The sequence below is a fragment of the Salvelinus namaycush genome, chromosome 10, assembly GCF_016432855.1.
Source record: "Salvelinus namaycush isolate Seneca chromosome 10, SaNama_1.0, whole genome shotgun sequence".
Lineage (NCBI taxonomy): Eukaryota > Metazoa > Chordata > Actinopteri > Salmoniformes > Salmonidae > Salvelinus > Salvelinus namaycush.
In genome coordinates, this window is record NC_052316.1 from 38215932 (window position 1) to 38241074 (window position 25143).

The following is a 25143-nucleotide window of genomic DNA, read 5'->3' on the forward strand; positions in this document are numbered from 1 at the left end:
AATACATTTTATTATGAACACAACAAATACAAAAAAACATAAACATAAACATAAACCTAACAGACAGTATTACATATCAAGATTCATTTTCAATATGTTAAATACTTTTATGGTGCGTATTGCTTTTTTGTTTTTACATTTACTGATCATTTCAAAATAATATTTAAATTCTATCTTAAATAATGTGAAGAGGGGTTTGTTCTCTGCCCACTTCATTTTATGGATAAAGAATCTTCGATGAAAGATAAACAAATTAACAATGAAAGTTAAATCAGGGTCCATATCATTTGGATCAAAATAAAACATAACATCAGAGTCTCTCAAATTAACATTAATAGTCGTTTCTTTTAAAATATAATCTTCTAACTCACTCCAAAATCTGGGTCACAACCACAAAATACACATTTGTTATCAACAGCTGTTTTAAATCTGTGTATAATAAAGGTCTTTACAGGGTAGATTCTATGAATGAGTTTGTATTATACTTCTTTCACCTTATTAGATATACAATATTTACCAGACAACAACGAAACTTTGTTCCAGTTCACTTGTCCTAGGGCTGCATTCCAGTACATTTTAGAAGAGGGAATAGTAACATATTGACATAGTTTCCTTATATACATGTTATTACATTTATAGTTTAAAATGTCAATTCCTTCTAATTGTATTGAGGCTACAAAATCCTCAATAGTTGCACTTGGAGTATTGTTATATTCTCCTAAAAGAAGAATAGCACCTTTAGGGATAGCTCTAACAACAATTTGATACTCCTCAGGAGTGAATGTAACATTGTGTGTTCTAATAAATTCTGGATAATCATATAGTTGTCCATCATTATTCAATAATTGTTTAACCCAAATAATGTTGTTGCCAAACCAGTTCTGGAAAAATAAAGACTTGTTTTTGTATTTTATGTCTTTATTATTCCAGAGTGTATACCTATGTGGGGAAAAATGGTGTTTGTACATGAGGTTCCAAGTTAGAAGTACTTGTTTATGAAAGTTTGCAAGCTTAATAGGGATTTTACTGTAACGCTCATCGTTGGAATGAGAGGAGGACCAATCTGCAGCGTGGTAAGTGTCCATATTGTTTTAATACGAAAATAATGAACACTGAACAAAAACAAGAAAACGACAAACGAACACTCCTGTACGGTGAAACAAAAACACAGAACAGAAAATAATCACCCACAAAACACAATGAAAAACAGGCTACCTAAATATGGCTCCCAATCAGAGACAACGACTGACACCTGCCTCTGATTGAGAACCATACTAGGCCAAACACATAGAAAGTTACCTACAGAACAAAACAACATAGAATGCCCACCCCAACTCACGCCCTGACCAAACTAAAATAAAGACATAACAAAGGAACTAAGGTCAGAACGTGACATTTACCCATATCAAAGTTGCATTTTAGTAAGAATTCTAGACCACCAATCTGTTGGAATATTAAATTAGGGATGATATTCCAAATGTAATCCTTATTTCTTAAATAGTTTTGTATCCATTTAATCTTAAATATTATATTAGAGGTTTTAAAATCCAGAGCATTCAACCCTCCCTCACTTTGGGTACTACATATTACCGCTTAAAAATAAAGTTTATTCCTCCATATGAAGTTAAATAATTCAGTATCAACCATTTTAGTTACTGACAGAGGAACATCCAAGGCAAGGGAGGTATAAACTAATCTGGACAGACCTTCAGATTTTGATAAAAGTACACGTCCAGATAAAGAAAGATCTCTTAATAACCAGGAGTTAAATCTCTTTCCAATTTTCTCTACAATAGGAGAGACTTAAGTTGGCCCTTTCTTTCTGATCTTTGCTAACTTTAATACCAAGATATGTGTTCACATCTTTTACAGGGATATTACATACTGAGTTTAAGTCACATCTTTTCAACGCAAATAATTCACATGTCCTAATATTCAGAGATAAACCTGATACATGTGAGAAGACATTAATACACTCAATAGCTTTCCTGACTTCATTATGATCTTTCAAAAAAATGGTGGTGTCGTCAGACAATTGTGAACACCCCACATCTTGGACCTGTTGTGCCACCTCTGAAATCACACAATCTTAAAAATTAAGAAAAATATCCTTTAAGTATGCTCTACTATCTAAAATTGTCGATTTAGTATCTCGAAATGTTTAGATAGTATGTCGACATACTATCTACGTTTACAAAAATCGTGGCGGGAATGGGCTTCCATGCAATCAGCATCGTCAGATATCCCTGCTGATTTGGTGAAGTCGTTTGCCAAGTGTGAGTGTTTTGTAAACATAGTTGAGACTTACTTGTGTGTGGTGGGAGGAGGCAGCGGTGCAGACCAGCTTCCACCCGATGGTCTTTTTTTAAACCTTCAACGCCGGGCGAGAAATACATATCTAAACATGGACCAGTATAACGAGTATTCCTAAGAAATGTGCCAGTATTAGTTATTTGTCTACCCATATCAGTAGCTAACGGTTTCACTATGCCCGATGGACAGTGTTCTTTGAAGCTTTGCAGTTCCTGATGCAGGCTTATTTTTTTCGATCTGGAAATTTCTTGACGGGAAACCAAGATTGGGCAGCTTGGCTAGCTATCCCAGTATTACCCTTTTCGCTGCATCCCCGACTCAAATGTTGCGGGTTATGTCGTTGCATTGATTTTGCATGACTATATGATCTACTTTTAGCATGTCAATTTAAGTATTTTTTTATTCAAACAGTATATTTTATGGGATTAGCGGTAAATCAGAAACAAATATGGTGAATTGGGGGCGGCTGCTGCGGGTATCGAACCGCTCCTTTTTGGCCTTAATTTTTTTCTTCTCCATGTCTACGACGTGTCTCTACTTCATATATGTTGCTCCTGGAATAGGTGAGTTCATTAGCTAGCTAAACACGACCAACTAATGTTATCTTATCGCTAACTACCCAACCTTGGCATCACCAGGGATGCTTTCCTGACAACTAGCTGGCTAACGTTACTAATTAGCTTGTTGCTAGCTAGCTAACGTTACTCAAATCAGAGTTAATTCATCGTGACTGTGTGGCCAATCGGACAAGCTAGCGATCAGTTTACAAACTATTAGGATTAGTTAGTGAACCGGTACCTTGTTGATCGAAGTTAACTAGCTAGTCATGTGGATGATTGCGTTATATGTTGCTACAATACTACCACGGATCTGTGCAAAACTGCTACAGTAGCTAGCTAATTGTATATTTTTTTAAATAAAAAAATGTATTTTTTGCTGATGTGAAACATAAGGGGCATATCAACGTATGTTTCGAAAATCGGTTTGAAAGCGAAGATTATTCACTTTTCTAAATGTCAAACAGCGTCGGGATTTTGACATGGAACCAAATATGGGCGAATGTAACTGTTGAAAATCCTAGCTACATACGGAGTAGGGTTTTTGAGAGCTATGTTGCTGCTAGCTACCTGGCCAACTACCGTTAGTTAGCTAGCAGCACAATGTAGCTAACTGGTTACTGTAGCAACATTGACTGAGAGCTATCATGCGCTCCCGATTTTGCAACTTGTCTGCTTGCTCTGCAACAAGCCGTCTAACAATGTAATAAGCTAGCTAGTTATCCTAACTAATTCATTTTATTTCAGGTATTTCATAAAGGAACATTTAACTGATGATTGACTGGGTCTGTTAGCTACCCATTGGCAACAAGCTCTTATAAACATCTGTCATGCTGTTGGGCCATGCCGTGATGGGAATATGGGGTTGTCCACATTTACAAATCATTGACAGAGCCTGCAAGTAGGTCCACATGACCAATCCTGCTAGCTAGCTGGTTTAGTAGCTAGGGTACATCTAAAATGATAGGTCTATATTTATTTCACATGAACAGAGAGTGAGCAAGGTAACCTAGAATAGGACCCATGTCTACATTTAAGTCATTTAGCAGACGCTCTTATCCAGAGCGACTTACAAATTGGAAAGTTCATACATATTCATCCTGGTCCCCCCGTGGGAATTGAACCCTGGTCCCCCCGTGGGAATTGAACCCACAACCCTGGCGTTGCAAGCGCCATGCTCTACCAACTGAGCCACACGGGGTCTATACCATCAGTCAGCCAATGCTTACTAAGATGGCAATAGACCAGCTGTTTCCAAGTAGGCTAACACTTGTCTTGAAAGTTATTTTGGAGCCGTTTGTTTCTTTGATGTCCATAGTCACACACTGTAACTAGGAATGGTACAGTGTTATGGCTACTGCTAAGCCATAAGGATGACATTATGGACATAGTGCTGATATAACTACTGTTCTGCAGCACTGTTTTGACAAGGACAACAGACAACCAGGAGACACTAACCTGGTCCCAGACTTGTCCATGCTGTTAAAGTAACTGTTCAGTTAAAATCTCACTTAAAAGTTAATATCCTGTTAACTCATACCCAAATAATGTTGTTCACTCATACTATATTCATATTTGTGGCCAAAGCATATATTGGAGGGAGAAAAAAACACTTAAAAACCCCACCTCAAACTTGTACCTCAGACTATTTAAAGAAAAAAAATAAGCTTGCTATTTCCTCAGAGAAAGTCATGATCCTGAGGAAGATGATCTGGCCATTCAGCGGTCTAGTTGCATAATATTTTTGATGACTGGTATATGTCCACATCATTCTGTTGTTGGGGTACACCCACACCAGTCCAACACAGAACATGTGCTTTTTAACATACTTAATTACCTTTTTTTGGTAGGAAAACTATTTCCCTCATATTGTAAGTCAAATAGGTCATATTTCATAGAAATCTGGAAACACTACATAAATGTTTAGCAATGACAATGACCATAGGAGTTGGCAAGACTGCACAGAGTAATGCTCTGTTTGATATCTCAGGAACTTGATGAAGGAAAAAGGAAACCGCACACTGCTCTTGATAGTATCACCGATATTTAATAAGCTTACGTATCGGCCACACGGCCTTCGTCAAAAGCTCTGACGAAGGTCGTGTGGCCGATACGTAAGCTTATTAAATATTGGTGATACTATCAAGAGCAGTATGCGGTTTCCTTTTTCCTTCATCTTGTTCAATTGTTGCCATGCACCTGCAAATAAGATTGCTCAGATGTGCGAGTGCCTTTTTGAATTTGTATATCTCAGGAACTTCCCACTGACTCTGTCCTGCCTACATTTGCCATTTGGGCAACTCTGGCTACTATAGCGTTTGTCACATTAGCTGAAACCTAACCCTTTTTCTCTTCAAAGACTCTCTCAGACAAAGCAGTTTTAAGGCCTGGCCATGCATGGATGGTTTCTACTGAGGAGCTGGTAAAGTCAGCACTTAGAGATAAAAGAATAGATGGATCAATGTGTTTAGTTTGGATGGCAAAAAAAGAGATTCACCTGACTTTGTATACCATATGTTAGGGGCCTTCTGGTTAAAATGTTTGATTTTGAAACTGCACAGAAATAGAGAGGGGACATTGTTTTTAGGCCTAAATGTCATGGGTGTGGTCCACTGACTAGTTCTGTGTGGCTGGGCTGGGGTGACCTGTCTAGGCATTGGTGGTGTTGTGCTGTTCAGTCCCTACAGGATTATGTGATCGCAAAGTGTTTAGCGAAATGAACAATTCCCTGCATATTATGAGGGCTTGCAAGTTGGACCAATCACTGCACTATTTCTGCATAGAAGAGGCAAATCATTGCAATATTATCACATAAAATGGACCCATCACCGCAGTACAAAAAGGGGGCTCGGAATGTCAACCAATCACTGCATAATATGGCTAAATCAAGCCATGTCAACAAACTTCTTGCCTCGTCAGTGCATTTTTGCAAAAAAATACATCGCATCTTGCCATGCAAAATGTCAGAATTGCTGCAGCAAAATCAGCTATTTCCCCCTTGCAAATATAACAAAAAATCCTGGAGTGACTGGCTGATGTGGTACTTGTCACCAAAGTTGTTAGCTCTCCCAGATGAGCACAGCAACACAACTGTCTGGATGGGGACAAAACCTAATTTCAAACGTACAATACCGTTCAAAAGTTTGGGGTCACATATAAATGTCCTGGTTTTTCAAAGAAAAGCAAATTTTGTCAATTTTTTAAATAACATCAAATTGATCAGAAATACAGTGTTAACGTTGTAAATGACTATTGTAGCTGGAAACGGCTGATTTTTAATGGAATATCTACATAGGCTTACAGAGGCCCATTATCAGCAACCATCACTCCTGTGTTCCAATGGCACTTTGTGTTAGCTAATCCAAGTTTATCATTTTGAAAGGCTAATTGATCATTAGAAAACACTTTTGCAATTATGTTAGCACAGCTGAAAACTGTTGTCCTGATTTAAAGAATCAATAAATCTGGCCTTTAGACTAGTTGAGTATCAGCTTTTGTGGGTTTGATTACAGGCTCAAAATTGCCAGAAACAAATCACTTTCTTCTGAAACTCGTCAGTCTATTCTTGTTATGAGAAATGAAGGCTATTCCATACGAGATTTTGCCAAGAAACTGAAGATCTCGTACAACGCTGTGTACTACTTCCTTCACAGAACAGCGCAAACTGGCCCTAACCAGAATAGATAGTGGGAGGACCTGGTGCATAACTGAGCAAGAGGACAAGTACATTGTTTCTCAAACTAGATGCCTCACAAGTTCTCAACTGGCAGCTTAATTTAATAGTACCTGCAAAACACCAGTCTCAACGTCAATAGTGAGGAGGCGACCCCAGGATGTTGGCCTCCGTTCTTTAATATTGGATGTTTCCGTTTGTTTTTCTGCCGTGTGTCTCCAATGATTGGGACAGTTTTTGATTATGTAACGGGTCTGGATTATATAGTCAATTGGTCATAGTTCGTATTCCACAGTTAGCTACGGTCAGCAGCACAAAGAGCATGTTACACACACACACCCTCATCTGTGCTTTTACATTGCTTAAAAAGTGTGATAATGCCCTAGTTGTGATGGCACATCACTGACCCTGATATGCAAATGTTTGTGGTTCAGACTCTGAGATAGGCATATCTCTATGGGTAGGTCAATGTAGTGTTCTATATCTATGGGCCAACCTGCACCATGAAATGGGTTGATGGTGTCTAATCTAATGATGGAATGATTGATGTTTTAATACACTTGTTAAACCTGAGTCAGTCTTAGACCGTCTCTAATAACAGTAACAAGGTTGATTTGCTTTATGCTGTTGGGCTATACTATAGGCTAGTCAGAGCTGCAGTCCTGTTTGAAGTCTTGTTACTTAGCCTGAAAAGGCATCTGTGAATGTATTAGTTGGCGTTTCATTGTAATGGGCTCGTAGTGTTTGACCTGTCCTCTCGCCCCCCCCCTGGTCGAAGAAAGTCTGGCTGCTTCTGATAAGACTCTGCTCAGAGGTGATAATTCTCCTTTTTACCGAAGTGGATACACTCGCGTATACACACATTAATGCTTGCACACTGTACGCATACACAGGGTACGCACGCTCACGCACACACTGCAGACCGAGAGGGAGTCATACTTCTGGAATCCATCAACAACACTGTCATTGTTTGCCGTGGCAGGCTTGCATCCTTATAAAGATGAATGAACTGAACTGCCACACAGGATCAACTTAAGGTCCTCTGTAATGGGTGATAAAGCAAGGCATGCAGAAGGTGTGCTTAAATGCAGGGCTGGGAGAGTGTGGTGTGAGTTTGTGGCGATGCAATTTGTGTGTGTAATTGATGATGTGACCGTGTTTGTAATTGATGAAATGCTTGAGTGTGTGAACTGACAAGTCGTGTGTCTTTAACCTTAGCTGATGAGGTGGGTCTGTGCACCCTGGCTGTTTTGCTGAAGTAGTGAATAGTGGTAAATGATTCAGGGCCCTGCTGTCAGTCTGTAGTCGACCGTGAGACTGAGTCCCAAATGGCACCCAATTCTCTATATATCACACTACTTTTGACTGGGGACCATAGTGTGTAGTGCACACTATATGGTGCTATTTAGGACGCACTGAGATGGGGAATTTCCTCTTATCGTGCCTCTTATCTTGCCCGTCGGTCCAGTGCGTCTCATCGCTAGCTGCTGCTGGGAATTAAACCGTGGCATTGTGCCGGTGACAGCGAAGGTTGTTCCTTTATGGCCAAGAGGCTGAGGGAGAGAAAGCTTTAACGCTGATGACGTGAGTCCGCTAATTTACTGTCACTGCACTTAGGAGTCACTAGACTGGTATGTGAGGGGGGTGTAATTGAACCACTCAAAACACTTCTGATTTCACTCTTCCTCTTTCTGTCCCTCTCTCTATTCCTCCCTGTACCTGTATTCCCCCTCCACCTCGTTGTCCTCCATCTCTCTTCCATCCTCTCTCTCTTCCTCCCTGCACCTGTATTTCACCTCGTCGTCCTCATCTCTCTCTCGCTCTGTCCCTGCACCTGTATTCCACCTGCACCTTGTCGTCCTCATCTCTCTTCCATCCTCTCTCTCTCTTCCCCCCTGCACCTGTATTTCACCTCGTCGTCCTCATCTCTCTCTCGCTCTGTCCCTGCACCTGTATTCCACCTGCACCTTGTCGTCCTCATCTCTCTTGCATCCTATCTCTCTCTTCCTCCCTGCATCTATATTCCACCTCGTCATCCTCCATCCTATCTCTCGCTCTGTCCCTGCACCTGTATTCCCCTTCTCTCCCCGTCTCCCTCTTGTTACCTCTCTGCCCCGCTCCGGCTTCTTACCTCCTACCTCCATCTCTCTCTCCACCATCTCCCCCTCTCTCCATCCCCCTCTCTCAGCCAACACCTACTTCTTCATGGTGCAGGCCCAGGGTATCATGTTGAGGGATAACGTGAGGACCATTGGCCAGATGATCAGACTCTACACCAATAAGAACAGTACCCTCAACGGCACAGGTGAGTTCGATTGGAGACCCCCGTCCCACCGACCCGTCTGGCCAACCTCCTGTATTAGGAGGGTAGTAGGCTTGACAGTGCTTTAACCAACATGGGACGGTGGGCAGCCAGAAATCCCAAGAATGGCCCTCGCTCACAATCTAAAGGGAGTGAGAATTGCTATTTTCCTTCTGTTCTTGTGATTTTTGCCTGCACTTTGTCTCATGTTGGTTGAACTGCTGTCTAACCCCCCCCTCCCCCCCACACTACCTATTAATCAGCATGATCCCTCTCTTAGCTACCAAAAAGGGGGAAGATGGGAAAAGTCCAAAGAAAAACATTTATTTACATGTCATTGTTTTGTTTCTGTAGATTACCCAGATGGCAGTAACTCCAGTGAATATATGGTTCAACCAACCACATACCTTCCTGAGAACTTCACATACGCCCAGAACCTCCCCTGCCCAGAACGCTTACCTTCTATGAGTAAGTAACCAGAACACTAACCTTCAAACATCAATTTGCCAACTAAGAGAATCTTACTGAGATCAGGTGATGATATTATGTAACAACTCTCATGAGATAAGCTACTCTTTGGTGTATCTTTGTGCCGCCTCTCTCATCTTTGTCACACTGCCTCTCCCTCTCTAGGCTGTTATCACGCTGGTTAGATCTAGATGGATGCTTTGGCAAAAGTTAAATATTTTGCATTACCCATAATCCCCTCTGTGCTGTCTGTGAAGTCAGAAGACAAATGGGAGGACTGTTCTATGGCACACATACACTTTGTGTACCAAACATTAAGAACACCTGCTCTTTCCATGACAGACTGATCAGGTGAAAGCTATGATCCCTTATTAATGTCACTTGTTAAAACCACTTCAATCAGTGTAGATGAAGGGGAGGAGACGGTTAAATAATTTTTAAGCCTTGAGACAATTGACATGGATCGTGTATGTGTGCCATTTAGAGGGTGAATGGGCAAGACAAAATATTTTAAGTGCCTTTGAACGGGGTATAGTAGTAGGTGCCAGGGGTATAGTAGTAGGTGCCAGGTGCACCGGTTTGTGTCAAGAACTGCAACACTGCTGTGTTTTTCACACTTAACAGTTTCCTGTGTGTATCGATTGTGGCTGCTTTGCCTGATGTGTTGTCTCTACCTTCTTACCCTTTGTGCTGTTGTCTGTGCTCAATAATGTTTGCCATGTTTTATGCTGCTACCATGTTGTTGTTACCATGCTGTTTTGTCATGTGTTGCTGCCTTGATATGTTGTGTTAGGTCCCTCTTTATGTAGTGTTGTCTCTCTTGTTTTGCTGTGTGTTTTGTCCTATATTTATATTGTTTTTTAATCCCAAGCCCCTGTCCCTGCATGAGGCCTTTTGGTAGGCCGCCATTGTAAATAATTTAAATAATTTTTTTCTTAACTGACTTGCCTAGTTAAATTAAAAATCAAGAATGGTCCACCACCCAAAGGACATCCAGACAAATTGACACTGTGGGAAGCATTGGAGTTAACTTGGGCCAGCATCCCTGTGAAATGCTTTTGACACCTTGTAGAGTCCATGCCCCGATGAATCGAGGCTGTTCTGAGGGCAAAAAGGGGTGCAACTCAATATCGTAATGTTTTGTACACACACCCACACACTCCCCTCTGTCAGTCTAGCTTTTTGGCCTTAAATCTTTTTTTAGTTCAATTTGACTTTAATCACATTTGGTTTGCGGTGACAGGGCTGGGTCTATTCCAGCTTTAGTCCTACCACTGTGTTCATGTCAATGCGTGATATGTGTGTCTTCTACCCACATGGTTTACAAACCTGTGTTAAGTGTTGTGCCTTTGTAGGGTGTCCTTCCCCATAGCTGTGTATAGTAGTCATGTTTATGTTTGTTAAACAGGTCTGTGTTGTGTATTCTCAGAGGGTCCTATAGATGTGAATATGACTGAGATTCCTATGGCGGAGATAGATCTGAAGTTCTCTAAGTATCTGGATGTTCAGTTTGGTGGCCACTGGAAACCCAAGGACTGCAAACCACGCTGGAAGGTAGGACTGTGGACATGTAGGACTGTGGACATGTAGGACTGTGGACATGTCAGTTATTTTACTACTTTTCTTATCTCTGTTATCGATAAAGAAATTTAACTGTAGTCATATTTCTATATACCTGTCTTTATTTTATTCTATTAGAAGCATATCTTATGCTTCTTATGAATTCAAAACACATGAGCTTATACATGCTGTGGGTATGTCTGACTGTCCCCGCTCCTTGTGTAGGTAGCCATCTTGATCCCGTTCCGTAACCGCCACGAGCACCTTCCCATCCTTTTCCAACACCTCACCCCCATACTGCAGAGACAGAGACTGCAGTTCGCATACTACGTCATCGAGCAGGTAACACCGTTTTCTGTTTGTCTGTAAACAAGATCTGTTGTTACTGCCCACATTTATTCTGTCATCCTATTTGGTCTCTTTGTTTTGTCAACTCTGCCACCCACTGGTGAGAAATATAGAATCTATGATGTAGACAGAGCCATGTTATTTAATGTGTCTTTCTCTCCCCCTCTCCTCCATCTTTCCCTCTCTCTCCTACAGTCTGGGACGCAGCCCTTCAACAGAGCCATGTTGTTTAATGTGGGTTTCCTGGAGGCCATGAAGGATCTGGACTGGGACTGTCTGGTGTTCCACGATGTTGACCACATCCCAGAGAACGACCGTAACTACTACGGCTGTGGTCAGATGCCTCGCCACTTCGCAGCCAAACTGGACAAGTACATGTACCTGTAAGTCACTGAACACGCCCAGGGCACACAGCAAGTCACAAGTCACCTTGTCATGACCTGACTAGTTATGAACTTGGCGTGTCAACAAGTCAATGCCCCAGTCACATCTTCCAAGAAACACTTAGAAAAGCACTTCATTAGACCGCCTCCTCACTCAAGGGGAAAATAGGACCTCTGATCTTGTTTAGTGACTGAAGATGAGACCTGGAGAGTTGACGCTCTCCCATAACCAGACTATAGTTTCACTTCCTGCATGGTATGGGAGACATGTACTGAAGAGTCTCTTTATGTTGATTATTTATGGTCATTATTGTTCAATATTTTACATGTACCTTTTCTTTCTTTACAGACTTTTATTTCTACAACAAAAGGAATTAATTAATGTTATCATGATTTTCTCTGAGTTTTGAGTTCAATGTGAGAATAGTTTGGGAATAAACCGCTTCATTTAAACAGACTGTAAAACACAGGCTTGAAGGCTAAATCATGTTGTCATTGGCTCTTACAAGGTCCTGAAGTAAGGCTTCATTTATGAACAGATTTTCCACTCTGGTTATGTGTGCGTCTCTTCTAAATTTGATGGCTGTATTGTACGTAGTCTGAAAACATAATTGTGTGTTGTAACACAGCCAGACTTGTTCTTTGTTGCTTGGTAAGGTTTCTCACCTTTTCCTTTGTTGTTTTGTTTACCATTCACTCTCTCCCCAGGCAGAGCCCCGTCCGTGTTGATGTGTTACAGATGTGTAACAGTGTCTGTGTGTGTTTTGCACAGACTACCCTACAGTGAGTTCTTCGGGGGCGTGAGTGGACTTACAGTGGAGCAGTTCCGCAAGATCAACGGCTTTCCCAATGCATTCTGGGGCTGGGGAGGAGAGGACGATGACCTCTGGAACAGGTCAGTGAGTTTGTCAGTTGGCTGTGTGTTTGAGAGAGACAGACATGTATAATCTAATTGGGTAACTTAGTGAAAGACTTTATCTGTCCCCCTCTCTCCCCCAGAGTGCACTATGCTGGTCTGAACGTCACGAGGCCGGAGGGAGAGATGGGTAAATACAAGTCCATCCCACACCACCACCGAGGAGAAGTGCAGTTCCTCGGCAGGTCAGTAACGCGCGCACACACACGCATTAGCAGTGCATCGCCGGTGGCGTCACCATGTCAAAGAATGTTTACCTAACATTACCTTAAACGTCAAATTAGCTTTGCTCTTTCAATACACCTTTGCTCTGGTAAAGGTTACCTGTCTCCTTATTGGGTTCATTGTTACTCGCTACTTGAATGCAGCTGTTTCCTCATCTATTACTCCCCATTGAGCAGGTTGTCCAGCGCCCTCTGCAGGCAGGGATGTCGCTGCATTTAAATCTAATTTGATTGGTGTTCCCTTTTTTAAATTGCTTCTATTCATCTTAACAATAACTTTAATGTTATTGTACTCATGGAACATTCAACTGTGCAACATATTTCAGATGTTCTGACTATCACAATTCTGTAGTCCTGCAAGCCTTGGTGTACACAGAGAGATATGATCAATAGAATAGGGGTTGCTTTCCTTCCAGGGTTTGTGTAGGTGTTTGCTCTGCCAGCTTTGAGTTATTTAACCTCCCGTTCATTGGCCTAGTTCCTTTTGCCCTGTTGAGTCATGTCTCTTTACTCAAGTAAACCAGTTCTCATCCTCATACAGCCCCCAGAGTAACTCTGTCCTAGAGTACTGATCCTCATACAGCCCCCAGAGTAACTCTGTCCTAGAGGACTGATCCTCATACAGCCCCCAGAGTAACTCTGTCCTAGAGGACTGAGGGTTATGAAGGCAACCCCTTAGCATGTAGAGGGTTCAAATACAGAGAGGGATGGAGGGAGGTACAGCGTTTTTAGTTTATTTGGATCCCCATTATCTGTTGCACATACAGAAGATACTCCCTGTTCCTGGGGTTCAGAGGAGGGGGGAGAGTTTCTCTTTTGGGGTTAGTGTTTTCCTCCAGCAACTATAGCACAAGCTGCTCCAGATAGCTTTAATGCTAATGAATCAGCTTACACTAAGAATCCTCCTGGTGTCGTTATGCTTGTGTGTACAGTGCATTCAAATTATTCAGACCCCTTGACTTTTTCCATATTTTGTTATGTTTCAGCCTTATTCTAAAATTGATTAAATGTATCACATTTATATAAGTATTCAGACCTTTTACTCAGTACTTTGTTAAAGCACCTTTGGCAGCGATCACAACCTCAAGTCTTCTTGGTTATGACACTTAAAGCTTGGCACACCTGTATTTGGGGAGTTTCTACCATTTTGTTCTCTGAAGTTCCTCTCATGCACTGTCAGGTTGGATGGGGAGTGTCACTGTACAGCTATTTTCAGGTCTCTCCAGAGATGTTTGATTGGGATCAAGTCTGGACTCTGGCTGAGTAACTCAAGAACATTCAGAGACTTGTCCCGAAGCCACTCGTGCGTTGTCTTGGCTGTGTGCTTAGGGTCATTGTCCTGTTGAAGGTGAACCTTCGCACCAGTCAGGTCCTGAGCGCTCTGGAGCAGGTTTTCATCAAGGATCTCTGTACTTTGCTCCGTTCATCTTTCCCTCGATCCTGACTTGTCTCCACTACCATGTTTCACCGTAGGGATGGTGGCAGGTTTTTTTCAAGATGTTACACTTAGCATTCAGGCCAAAGAGTTCAATCTTGGTTTCATCAGACCAGAGAATCTCGTTTCTCATGGTTTGAGTGTCCTTTATGTGCCTTTTTGGCAAACTCCAAGCGGGCTGTCATGTGCCTTTTACTGAGGAGTGGCTTCCGTCTGGTCGCTCTACCGTAAAGGCCTGATTGGTGGAGTGCTACGTAGATGGTTGTTCTTTTGGAAGGTTATCCCATCTCTACAGAGGAGCTCTGTCAGTGACTATTGGGTTCTTGATCACCTCCCTGACCAAGAGGGTTGCTCAGTTTCCAAATCATGTCCAATCAATTGAATTTACCACAGGTGGACTCCAATCAAGTTTTAGAAATATCTCAAGGATGATTAATGGAAACCAGATGCACGTGAGCTAAATTTCGAGTCTCATAGCAAAGGGTCTGAATTAGAGGTTGACCGATTATGATTTTTCAACGCCGATGCCGATTTATTGGAGTACCAAAAAAAGCTGATACCGATTAATCGGACGCTTTTTAAAATGTTGTATTTATTTTTAATAAGGACAATTACAACAATACTGAATGAACACTTATTTTAACTTAATATAATAATAATACATCAATAAAAATCTATTTAGCCTCAAATAAATAATGAAACATGTTCAATTTGGTTTAAATAATGCAAAAACAAAGTGTTGGAGAAGAAAGTAAAAGTGCAATATGTGCCATGTAAGAAAGCGAACGTTTAAGTTCCTTGCTCAGAACATGAGAACATATGAAAACTGGTGGTTCCTTTTTAACATGAGACGTCAATATTCCAAGGTAAGAGGTTTTAAGTTGTAGTTAATGTACAGTGGGGCAAAAAAGTATTGTCAGCCACCAATTGTGCAAGTTCTCCCACTTAAAAAGATGAGAGAGGCCTGTAATTTTCATCATAGGTACACTTCAACTATGACAGACAAAATGAGGGAAAAAAATCCAGAAAATCACATTGTAGGATTTTTAATGAATTTATTTGCAAATTATGGTGGAAAATAAGTATTTGGTCAATAACAAAAGTTTATCTCAATACTTTGTTATATACCCTTTGTTGGCAATGACAGAGGTCAAACGTTTTCTGTAAGTCGTCACAAGGTTTTCACACACTTGCTGGTATTTTGGCCCATTCCTCCATGCAGATCTCCTCTAGAGCAGTGATGTTTTGGGGCTGTTGCTGGGCAACACGGACAACAATCATAATCACTAGTTAACTACACATGGTTGATGATATTACTAGTTTATCTAGCGTGTCCTGCGTTGCATATAATCGATGCAACGCAGGGGGATGATTTAACAAAAGCGCATTTGCGGAAAAAAACAATCGTTGCACGACTGTACCTAACCATAAACACCCATGCCTTTCTTAAATAAGGTATTTCTGTTTTTATTTTTAATACATTTCTAAAAACCTGTTTTCGCTTTGTCATTATCGGGTATTGTGTGTAGATTGATGAGAGAAATGTTTTTAATCCATTTAAAAATAAGTCTTGTGTTACAATGTGGAAAAAGTCAAGGGGTCTGAATACTTTCCGAATCCACTGTATGTGTAACTGATAGATGCGCACACACTACATGTTAATGTTTTTAAATGTATATAAAGTATTTTGTCTGTCTTTTTTTGTTACTTGTCGTACCACACTAAGATTAGCTGTCGCCATTGGCGTCGGCTAATGGGGATCCTAATAAGTCAAATCAAATGCTAAGATAACTAAGGTTCCGCCTAATTTCATTAGCATTAATGATAACTAAGGATTCCCCTGGTGTCATTATGCTAATGCTAGCTAAGAATCCCCCTGGTGTCTTTATGCTAGCTAAGGATCCCCCTGGTGTCATTATGCTAGCTAAGGATCCCTGTGGTGTGTAATTGATTTGGTGTCAATACTAAGTGCTAATGCTAATTTGTGGAAATTATTCAACAATGTTGAATATAATAATATACTACATTCATCAATCTGACTCCAATATTATGTGAATAAATGCAACTGGCTGTGTGTCTCTGAAGGAATCTAGTCAAGGTAGCGAGCCTTACATCACCTCTCAGTATAACTATAATGAACATGTTTAACTTGCCCGTTATACAATTATTACGAGACTAGATACAAATAGCTAATCCTGGCGACCAATGTTCTAGCATTAATTTGAGGCAAGCAGATCAGAGACGTCAAGGTGGTATCCAAGCATGTATAGTGTAAATCAGTGGTTCCCAACCAGGGGTACTAGGACTCCTGGGGGTACTTGTCCTATTCATGCGGGGTACTTGAGAAGACTCATGAGACCATAGGCCTACTGGTAAAATGCACATGAGGGGGAACTTCGGGATACTCCGAGCAGAGCAAAATTCAGTTGGTGGTACAGTAAATGAAAAAGGTTGGGAACCACTGGTGTAGATAACTACCAATAGACCTACTACATTTATAAGCGTATAGTCAATCAAATAATTACTCCATAACCAAGGAATGCATTTACTCAATTCAACTAATAGAATGTATTAGTCATAATTAACACTCAAACAATTAGTGTACATGAAATACATGATACATTAGACTACTCAGAGTAAATTACCATCACCAATAGGCTAAGACTTAGTGCCCTCAAAGTATTCAAACCCCTTGACTTTTTACGCATTTTGTTACAGCCTGAATTTAAAATTGATTAAATTGAGATTTTTTTTCTCACTGGCCTACACACAATTCCCCTATGTCAAAGTGGAATTATGTTTTTAGATATTTTTACACATAAATTAAAATCTGAAATGTTTTGTTATGGCAAGCTGAAATAACTTCAGGAGTAAAAATGTGCTTAACAAGTTGGATGGACTCTGTGTACAATAATAATGTTTAAGATGAATTTTGAATGACCATCTTATCTCTGTACCCCACACATACAATTATATGTAAGGTCCCTCAGTCTAGCAGTGAATTTCAAACACAGAGACCAGAGAGTTTTTCCAAAGGGCTCCTTTTGGTAGATGGTTAAAAATGAAAAAGCCTAACTCTGTTGCCAGAGAGGAAGGAAACCGCTAAGGGATTTCACCATGAGGCCAGTGGTGACTTTAAAACAGAGAATTGAATGGCTGTGATGGGAGAACTGAGGATGGATCAACAACATTGTAGTTACTCCACAATACTAACCTGATTTGACAGTGTAAAGAAAGAAACTTGTACAGAACAAAAATATTCCAAGCATGCATCCTGTTTTCAACAAGGCTCTAAAGTGATATATTGTCTCAACCTTCTTGCCCTTTGTGTTTGTACCCTGTTTTGTGCTGCTAACATGTTGTATTGCTACCATGCTGTGTTGCTGCCGTGCTATGTTGTTGTCTTAGGTCTCTCTTTATGTAGTGTTGTCTCTCTTGTCGTGATGTGTCTTGTCCTATATATTTTTTTTATCCCAGCTCCCAACCCCGCAGGAGACCTTTTGGTAGGCTGTCATTGTAAATAAGAATTTGTTCTTAACTGACTTGCCTAATTAAATAAAAAGTAATACTGCAAAAAATGTAGCAAAGCAATTCCCTTTTTGTCCGGAATACAAAGTTGTATGTTTGGGGCAAATCCAATATAACATATTACTGAGTATCACTCACCATTATTTTCAAACCTAGCGGTCGCTGCATCATGTTATGTGTATGCCTGTTTTTTCAGTATAAAAAAGAAACGGAATGTAGCTAAGCACAGGCAAAATCCTAGAGGAAAACCTGGTTCAGTCTGCTTTCCAACAGACACTGGAAGATGACTTCACATTTCAGCAGGATAATAACCTAAAAACAAGGCCAAATCTACACTGGAATTGCTTACCAAGAAGACAGTGAATGTTCCTGAGTGGCCAAGTTACAGTTTTGACTTAAAACTGCTTGAAAATCTATGGCAAGACCTGTCTAGCAATTATTAACAACCAATTTGGCAGACCTTGAAGAATTTTGAAAATAATAATGGGCAGATGTTGTACAATACAGGTGTGGAAAGCTCTTAGAGACTTACCCAGAAACTCACAGCTGTAATCGCTGCCAAAGGTGCTTCTACTAAGTATTGACTAGGGTATGAATACTTATGTGATTTAGATTTGTGTTTCATTTTCAATCAATTTGCAAATATGTCTGAAAACAGGTTTTCACTTTGTCATTATGGGGTGATGGGTGAGGATGAAACAACATATATTTAATCCATTTTGAATTCAGGCTGTAACACAATGTGGAATATGTCGGGTTATGAATACTTTCTGAAGGCACTGTAACGTGGTTACCCATGTTTTCAGTTCAGAATAATCTCTAAGAGTAAACTGTGTGTAATACACACAGGAGCTTGCTAGCAACTTCTCAAAGTATGAAAAATGTACTGTCCTTTTAAACCAAATTCAAGCAGAAACTTGAATTAACATTTTTTAAAACAAAAGACAGGAAAACACACCCAGATTCTAATCAACTCAATTGAAATGATAGGAGCGCACCCCTGTGTTGCTCCCTCTTTGAACTGTACGCTGTCCGAAGAAAAAAAAAAACTATACCACTTACAGTACAATAAAACGTATCAAAATTCGTAGCTCTTTAATTAAACAGTCCAAACATTTACAATTTAATTCACACTAACATTAATTTCCTCAAGTTTTCATCAGTCTTCACACCAATGTGTCCGTGCTCCCAGGGATCTGTGAGAACATCTCTTCTCCATGAATACCACAGATAAGGTGTGTTTGACCCCTGTGACAGCCCAGAAATGGTCAGCCATCCAAACACAATGTCATAAATCGTGATGGAGTCATCACGCTGGACCTCAGGGCCTGCAAATCACCAGTCACAAGTATATTACCTTCTCTCATTTTGCCACTACACGAACTAGGCCAATCCTCTCCTTTGACTCCAGGTATAAATCATACTGTAACGGCTAGCTTCACCTCCTCTCCTCTCTTTCCCTGTCTGCACCTGAAATGGATCCCTATTCCTGACGTAGTGAACTACTTTTGTTCAGGGCCCCTAGGGAATGTGTATTTATATCTAGGGAATATGTATTTATATGTAGGGAATATGTATTTATATGTAGGGAATATGTATTTATATCTAGGTAATATGTATTTATATCTAGGGAATAGGGTGCCATTTTGTGACTGTCAGTATGGATGTTAACTGCTAGCTAATCCTCCCCCTCCCGGTCCTCTCTCTCCAGGTACAAGTTACTGAGGTATTCCAAAGAGAGGCAGCACCTGGATGGACTGAACAACCTCAACTACACCCCTGAGATCTCCCTGAGCTCCCTGTACAAGAACATCACCGTGGACCTCCACCCTGACCTGGCCCCCATTACAGACTACTGAACTCTGACCCCCACTGTCCCTGACCTCGTCACACCCCCTCACACTCCAACTGGGACCCCAAAGCAGGGCAGAGGGGGGCTGGGGGTGTGGTGGGAGGCACACCGGGTAACGCTGCCAAGAAACCTTACTCTGAAGAAAATGTCCGGAAGGGACATAGGGTCTGTTTAATCGAACAATTGTGTGTGTGTTCTGTGAGGATTGTGGATGTTGAGATGGGGTGTGTGTGTGTGTGTGTGTGTGTGTGTGTGTGTGTGTGTGTGTCTCTGTCTCTGTCTCTGCATGTCAATGTGTCCATGCTGGCTTTAGCTATTAAGCTACTTAACATCAACATGTCATGATTCAGTATGAGGAGGGAGAGGCAGTGTTGTTTTCACATCAGATGTTTACTGCAAAGCCTTAACGTGTCAGGCTCAGCCTCAGAACCATGGCTCTCTGGTTGCCTCCCAAACCACACCCTATTCCCTATATATTGTCCAGGGTCCTTAGTGCTCTGGTCAAAAGTAGTGCACTATATAGGGAAAAAGGTGCCATTTGGGACTTTGCCTTTATCTCACAGCTCAGCACAGTTTTCACTTTTAACGTCTCAGTACCATCACCTTACAAGCCAACAGACATTTTGTGTCTTCACTTTATATCATTTTTACACCGTTCGTTTAAAAAAAACAAAAAAAAACATATTCCATAAAGAGGACAGGCGCTAAGTGAAGGTGACTTTTTTGTGATGTACATTTTCTAATATGGTCAAATGTTTTTTTCCTTCATTTTTTCCTCTTTTTTTTACGGACGTTTTAAAGCACTATCCTGTTTCTCTGTCACATGAGTGTTTTACTGTTCCTTTGCTGCACTGCTGACACGCATGATGCACAGAGCACGTATGTAAATACTTGACTCTTAAAGCTCGAGCATAGAACACGTATGTAAATATTCAGCCTTTTAAACGCTCAGAGCCTGTTAGTTATTATTCCAGTGGATTTGAATTTTGTTTTGGCAGCTACCTTCCTGAGGACTTACCTGGTTCTTCCATTTAAATGGGAAGATGTTCTAACAATAGATGGCTTAAAAAAGAAAAAATATATCAATCTCTTAGGCTGACATTCTTTTGCATGCCTTAATTTATTTTATTACAAGATGTTTTTTTCCTTTAATTGTAATTTATATCATTTTGAGATGTTTATATTTTGTTCCAGTTTAGCCTTTTGTGTCTTTTTATTCCCTCAGTGCACTGCGTGAAAAGACTAACTGACATTATGGAGTGTGCTCCTGTACAGAAAGACGGGTCAGAGGACTATAGTAGCTCTGGTCCAAGGTGTTATGTCAGGCTTGCTGAGTCTTCAACAGCAAGCTACCCGCAACAACCTGGAGCAGAGCTTAAGACTTAAGATTCTAAAGCTGGATGTCATTTTTCCTCTGGTATTTGTAGTCTGTTATTATGGAGGAGTTTATACAGTGCGGACAGTGTGTTTGGTACAGGATTATGTTTCAAACGTGCGTGTGTGTGTGTGGCTCATGTATTAGGTAACTGGACCATGTGTTTGAGCATATGTTAGGTGTCTTTTAATGAATGTGAGCTTGCAGATTGGGCAGTGTGTGTGTGTGTGTCTGAACCAATTATTTATATATATACACTAGATGACAGGCGCTGTTTTGAAGCCACCACCCCTCCATCTTGGCACTTCCCCTACATCGCAAAACTTATTTTTTTAAGCTGTAGAAAGGCATTTATGTTTAGCTCACAATTTAAAAGTATGCATTAAGTGTGTAATAGAGTAAACATACAAATAATTTGTTTTCCTTAAAGTATACTTTATTGAAAGTTCTAATGCTACTGTCCCCATTACAACAAAAAATACTTGTAATTTTGTCCTTGAACCATTTTAATTGAAATATTGTAGAATTTCATTCATTCCTATGGAGGACTGCTTCTTCTGTGGAGTGCCAATATTGCTGACCGGTGGCTTCAAAGCCTCTTACTGGCCAATAGCATTAGCAATCCAGGGTTTGTATACATTATTGGTCTGAACTGTGGTGTGTTCCTAATAAGCTTGCAAGGCATTGAGAGGGGCCAGAATGAGAGAACAGCAGCTAATGCTAACAGCTAGCCCTGTTCTTGAATGGCACAGACTGCAACTTGGGCCATAAAGACTTGAAATCCTTACATTTTTAGCACTACTAAGATTAGCAAGGAAAAATGTAGGAGGTATTTTATTTTTTACCTGTTAGCGTTTTTTTCTTGTACATAGTTGTTTCTCATACACTTCATATTTATGCATAGATTTACTTTTAGCTGTGTTTTTCTAGTGATTTGTTCATTTGTCAAATGTACTTCTCAAGTAGAACTGCTCTATCCAAACAACCCAGGTTTTCTCCATCACAGTACTGCAAGAATGCAGGAGAACGAGAGTGTGAATCAAACTGGGATACTCCTGTCCTGCTCCAAACATGGGGTTTGTTGGAAATGGCACCCTGTGTCCTATAGTGCACTACTTTTGACTGGACTCCTATGCGTCCTGGTAAAAAGAAGTAAACTATACAGGGAGTAGGGTGTCATTTGGGACTCTGTCCTGTCACTCTTGTAGTGCTGGGGAGGAACAGTCATTTTTGCTCATAAGCTAAAGTGGTTAACAAAGCACCAGGCTAAAGTCTGTGTTTGGTTTGGCTCCGACGTGGCTACAACGGTCACATAAGACCTCAATGGTGTATTTCTGATCAATCAGATGAGGCGAGACAGAATATAAAAAGACATGGTAGTAATGACATTCTTTTGGAGGTGGTCAACTGTGCCAAAGTTCCACTTCTGATACCCATCGTCATCATTCTACCTACCTCTCTTCTGCACTTATCTCTACTCGTCTTTCCTTCCTTTTCATTCTACTCCCATGAGATCCTCTATGGTGTCTCAGTAACTCGTCAGTGTTGAGAGAAACCTGACAGACTAGTGTTGATCATAGGGATCAGGGTTGAGGTATTAAGAGCCATATATCTAGGAAATACTGTATACAACGTATATCTCTGTATATGGCTCTGGGTATTCGGGGTATAGGTCAGTGTTGGGGGCTTCTCTTGTGCTATGCCTTATGCTCCGTAACAGATTTTTGCATAGGTGGATAAATGCTCTCGTTGTTTTTATACGTTGCAGAAGATGTGAGCAGCCTAGCTGTCGTCCCTCTTGAGGGCATTATGAGTTACTGTAGCAGAGACACTGAGTCAGTGGCTTCTTTCTCTGGATCCCGTCATCTTACTTGCTACAAAGGATCCGCTTCTTTTTATCTAATCCTGTTATATTGTGTCTCTCACTCTGTTCAGGGAACAGTTTGAAGAGATTAATTATGGAAAGCATCCATCACTGGAGCTGGTCTAGGATCAGTATTCTGGCTGTGTACACCCTCTGTTGTACATATTTATTGTTATTGCCTCTGAGGGGAGTGGGGGGAGGGAAGGGTAGGTTAGGGAGCTGCCGAGCAGTGTGCTGGCTACACCCGGTCACAAGTGGTTTGGTTTACACCCCCAGCCTACCTGTGAGGAGGGCAAGGACCCCCCCTCACCCTTCCTACTTCCTCTGTATTTTTTTTTTTTTTTTTTTTCAAATGACTATATTCACCACTACACAATTAGTAATGTGGACAATTACATTTTTGCAGTATTCATATTTGTGCCTTTTCTTTTTTTTCTCGGTTTTCACTTTGCATTCTTGCTTGAAAGATACAGTAAAAGTTTGGATTGTTTTTGAACTGAAGTTAGAGTGCACTTTTTTATTTTTTATTCAGTCTGGAGCTCTGATTAAGACGCACAATACATTTCCATGACAATGGGCTGAGTAGGTGTGTATCAATGATTGTCTGTAATCAATTTTTCTGCTGTTCAGAGGTCTGGCTGCTTAGACCATGTACAATCCTCAGCTCTCCAGTCTCCTCAATATGCTCTGTTCTGTTTGAACAAAGAGTCATAACTGGAGCCAGAGGGCAGACTCTCGCGTTACTACCGTCCGCCAGGAAGTGCAGGATGACGCAGAGGAAGTAGTGACTTTTTTAAATTGCAGTCTGTCGGATTCGTGTCATCTGGTCTACAAATCATAAATTCTCATTTGAGGTCAGGCATATTCATTTCGACTTTGTGGGTTTGTAATTTTTAGATTGTTCGGAGGATACATTTGTGAAAATATAAATAAAGACCTTAATTCGTTGTAGCGCCTACTCATGCGCCACACACCTTCTCGCAGTTCTGTCTTGTTCTGCAATTTCTTTGCCTCTAGTCATGTGCTATAATTCCCCCCAGACATCAGACAACTTTTTACATGGTGAAGCCGACCGGTTAGCCATCTTGTCAATCTTCCACAATCTTTGGTATAACAGCCAGTAAAAGAGTACTAGAGTTGAACTGTTAGACTTTGTAAAGTTGTTTTTCTTTTTGTCAACAAAAGATGAATAAACAACTTAATTGACAGGTTCTGGGAAACACCTCTGAAGTCTTACAGATTTTTTGGAATGTGTTCTTTTTCTGCATCTTCGACCGCTGGTTCTTATGCTGTGTTTAAAACCAAGTGGGAATGTGGTAATTACCAGTTGGATGCATTCGTGTGTTTTGAACTCGTTGAGAAACGCTGAATGGCCAACAAGCTGCGTAATCCATTAACTAAAAGTATGACGATCATACTTTAAACAAATTAGTGTTTAAAAAGCCATGTTAATAGAAAGCTTTCTATAAATGTTTTGTTGCGTTTAACTGCACTTCCTTAGTAGGTGATGTCAAGGTCAGCATGTGGGAGAAGTCGGAGCTCAGATGATAGACGAGTTTCCCAGTAGTAATTACCAGTTGGAGGGGGTGATATAAAATAAAGGATTTTATATTTTTATCCAGTTTGTATGTACTAAATACCATCTTCTCACTTGGTTATGAACTCAGCATTATCATTAGGTTGTCAAAAGGCCAAAACAGAAAGAGATGTCATACATAGAGAAATAACTGTGTGTAAGACAATACATACAGTTGAAGACAGAAGTTTAGCCAAATACATTTAAACTCAGTTTTTCACAATTCCTGACATTTAATCCTAGTAAAAAATTCCCTGTTTTAGGTCAGTTAGGATCACCACTTTATTTTAAGAGTGTGAAATGTCAGAATAATAGTAGAGAGAATTATTTATTTCAGGTTTTATTTCTTTCATCACATTCCCAGTGGGTCAGAAGTTTACATACACTCAATTAGTATTTGGTAGCATTGCCTTTAAATTGTTTAACGGGTCAAATGTTTCGGTTAGCCTTCCACAAGCTTCCCACAATAAGTTGGGTGAATTTTTTGCCCATTCCTCCTGACAGAGCTGGTGTAACTGAGTCAGGTTTGTAGGCCTCCTTGCTCGCACACGCTTTTTCAGTTCTGCCCACAAATGTTCTATGGGATTGAGGTCAGGGCTTTGTGATGGCCACTCCAATACCTTGACTTTGTTGTCCTTAAGCCATTTTGCCACAACTTTGTAAGTATGCTGGGGTCATTGTCCATTTGGAAGACCCATTTGCAACCAAGCTTTAACTTCCTGACTGATGTCTTGAGCTGCTGCTTCAGTATATCCATATAATTTTCCTC

The 25143-nt window shown here is 40.6% G+C and overlaps 1 protein-coding gene across 2 annotated transcripts; it reads left to right on the forward strand.

The window, feature by feature from the left end:
• Positions 1-2309: 2309 nt before the first annotated feature.
• LOC120055009 (beta-1,4-galactosyltransferase 6-like) lies at positions 2310-24009 on the forward strand. 2 transcript variants are annotated; one of them, XM_039002838.1, is made up of 9 exons: positions 2310-2876; positions 8732-8848; positions 9200-9313; positions 10743-10867; positions 11099-11215; positions 11417-11604; positions 12377-12499; positions 12604-12705; positions 19419-24009. In XM_039002838.1, the coding sequence occupies exons 1-9, from the start codon at positions 2762-2764 to the stop codon at positions 19564-19566; spliced, it is 1149 nt and encodes a 382-aa protein (XP_038858766.1). In that variant the 5' UTR covers positions 2310-2761; the 3' UTR covers positions 19567-24009. The 2 variants fall into 2 exon arrangements, with proteins under 2 accessions (XP_038858766.1, XP_038858767.1); XM_039002839.1 differs by having other exon boundaries at positions 2764-2876; positions 8758-8848.
• Positions 24010-25143: the final 1134 nt, after the last annotated feature.

Excerpts from the sequence above, each read along its gene's own strand:
- LOC120055009 (XM_039002838.1), top strand. The coding sequence starts at position 2,762 with ATGGTGAATTGGGGGCGGCTGCTGCGGGTATCGAACCGCTCCTTTTTG. Across the intron at positions 11,605-12,376 it reads CTGGACAAGTACATGTACCT|ACTACCCTACAGTGAGTTCT; the intron begins GTAAGTCACTGA and ends TGTTTTGCACAG. Across the intron at positions 12,706-19,418 it reads GAAGTGCAGTTCCTCGGCAG|GTACAAGTTACTGAGGTATT; the intron begins GTCAGTAACGCG and ends CTCTCTCTCCAG.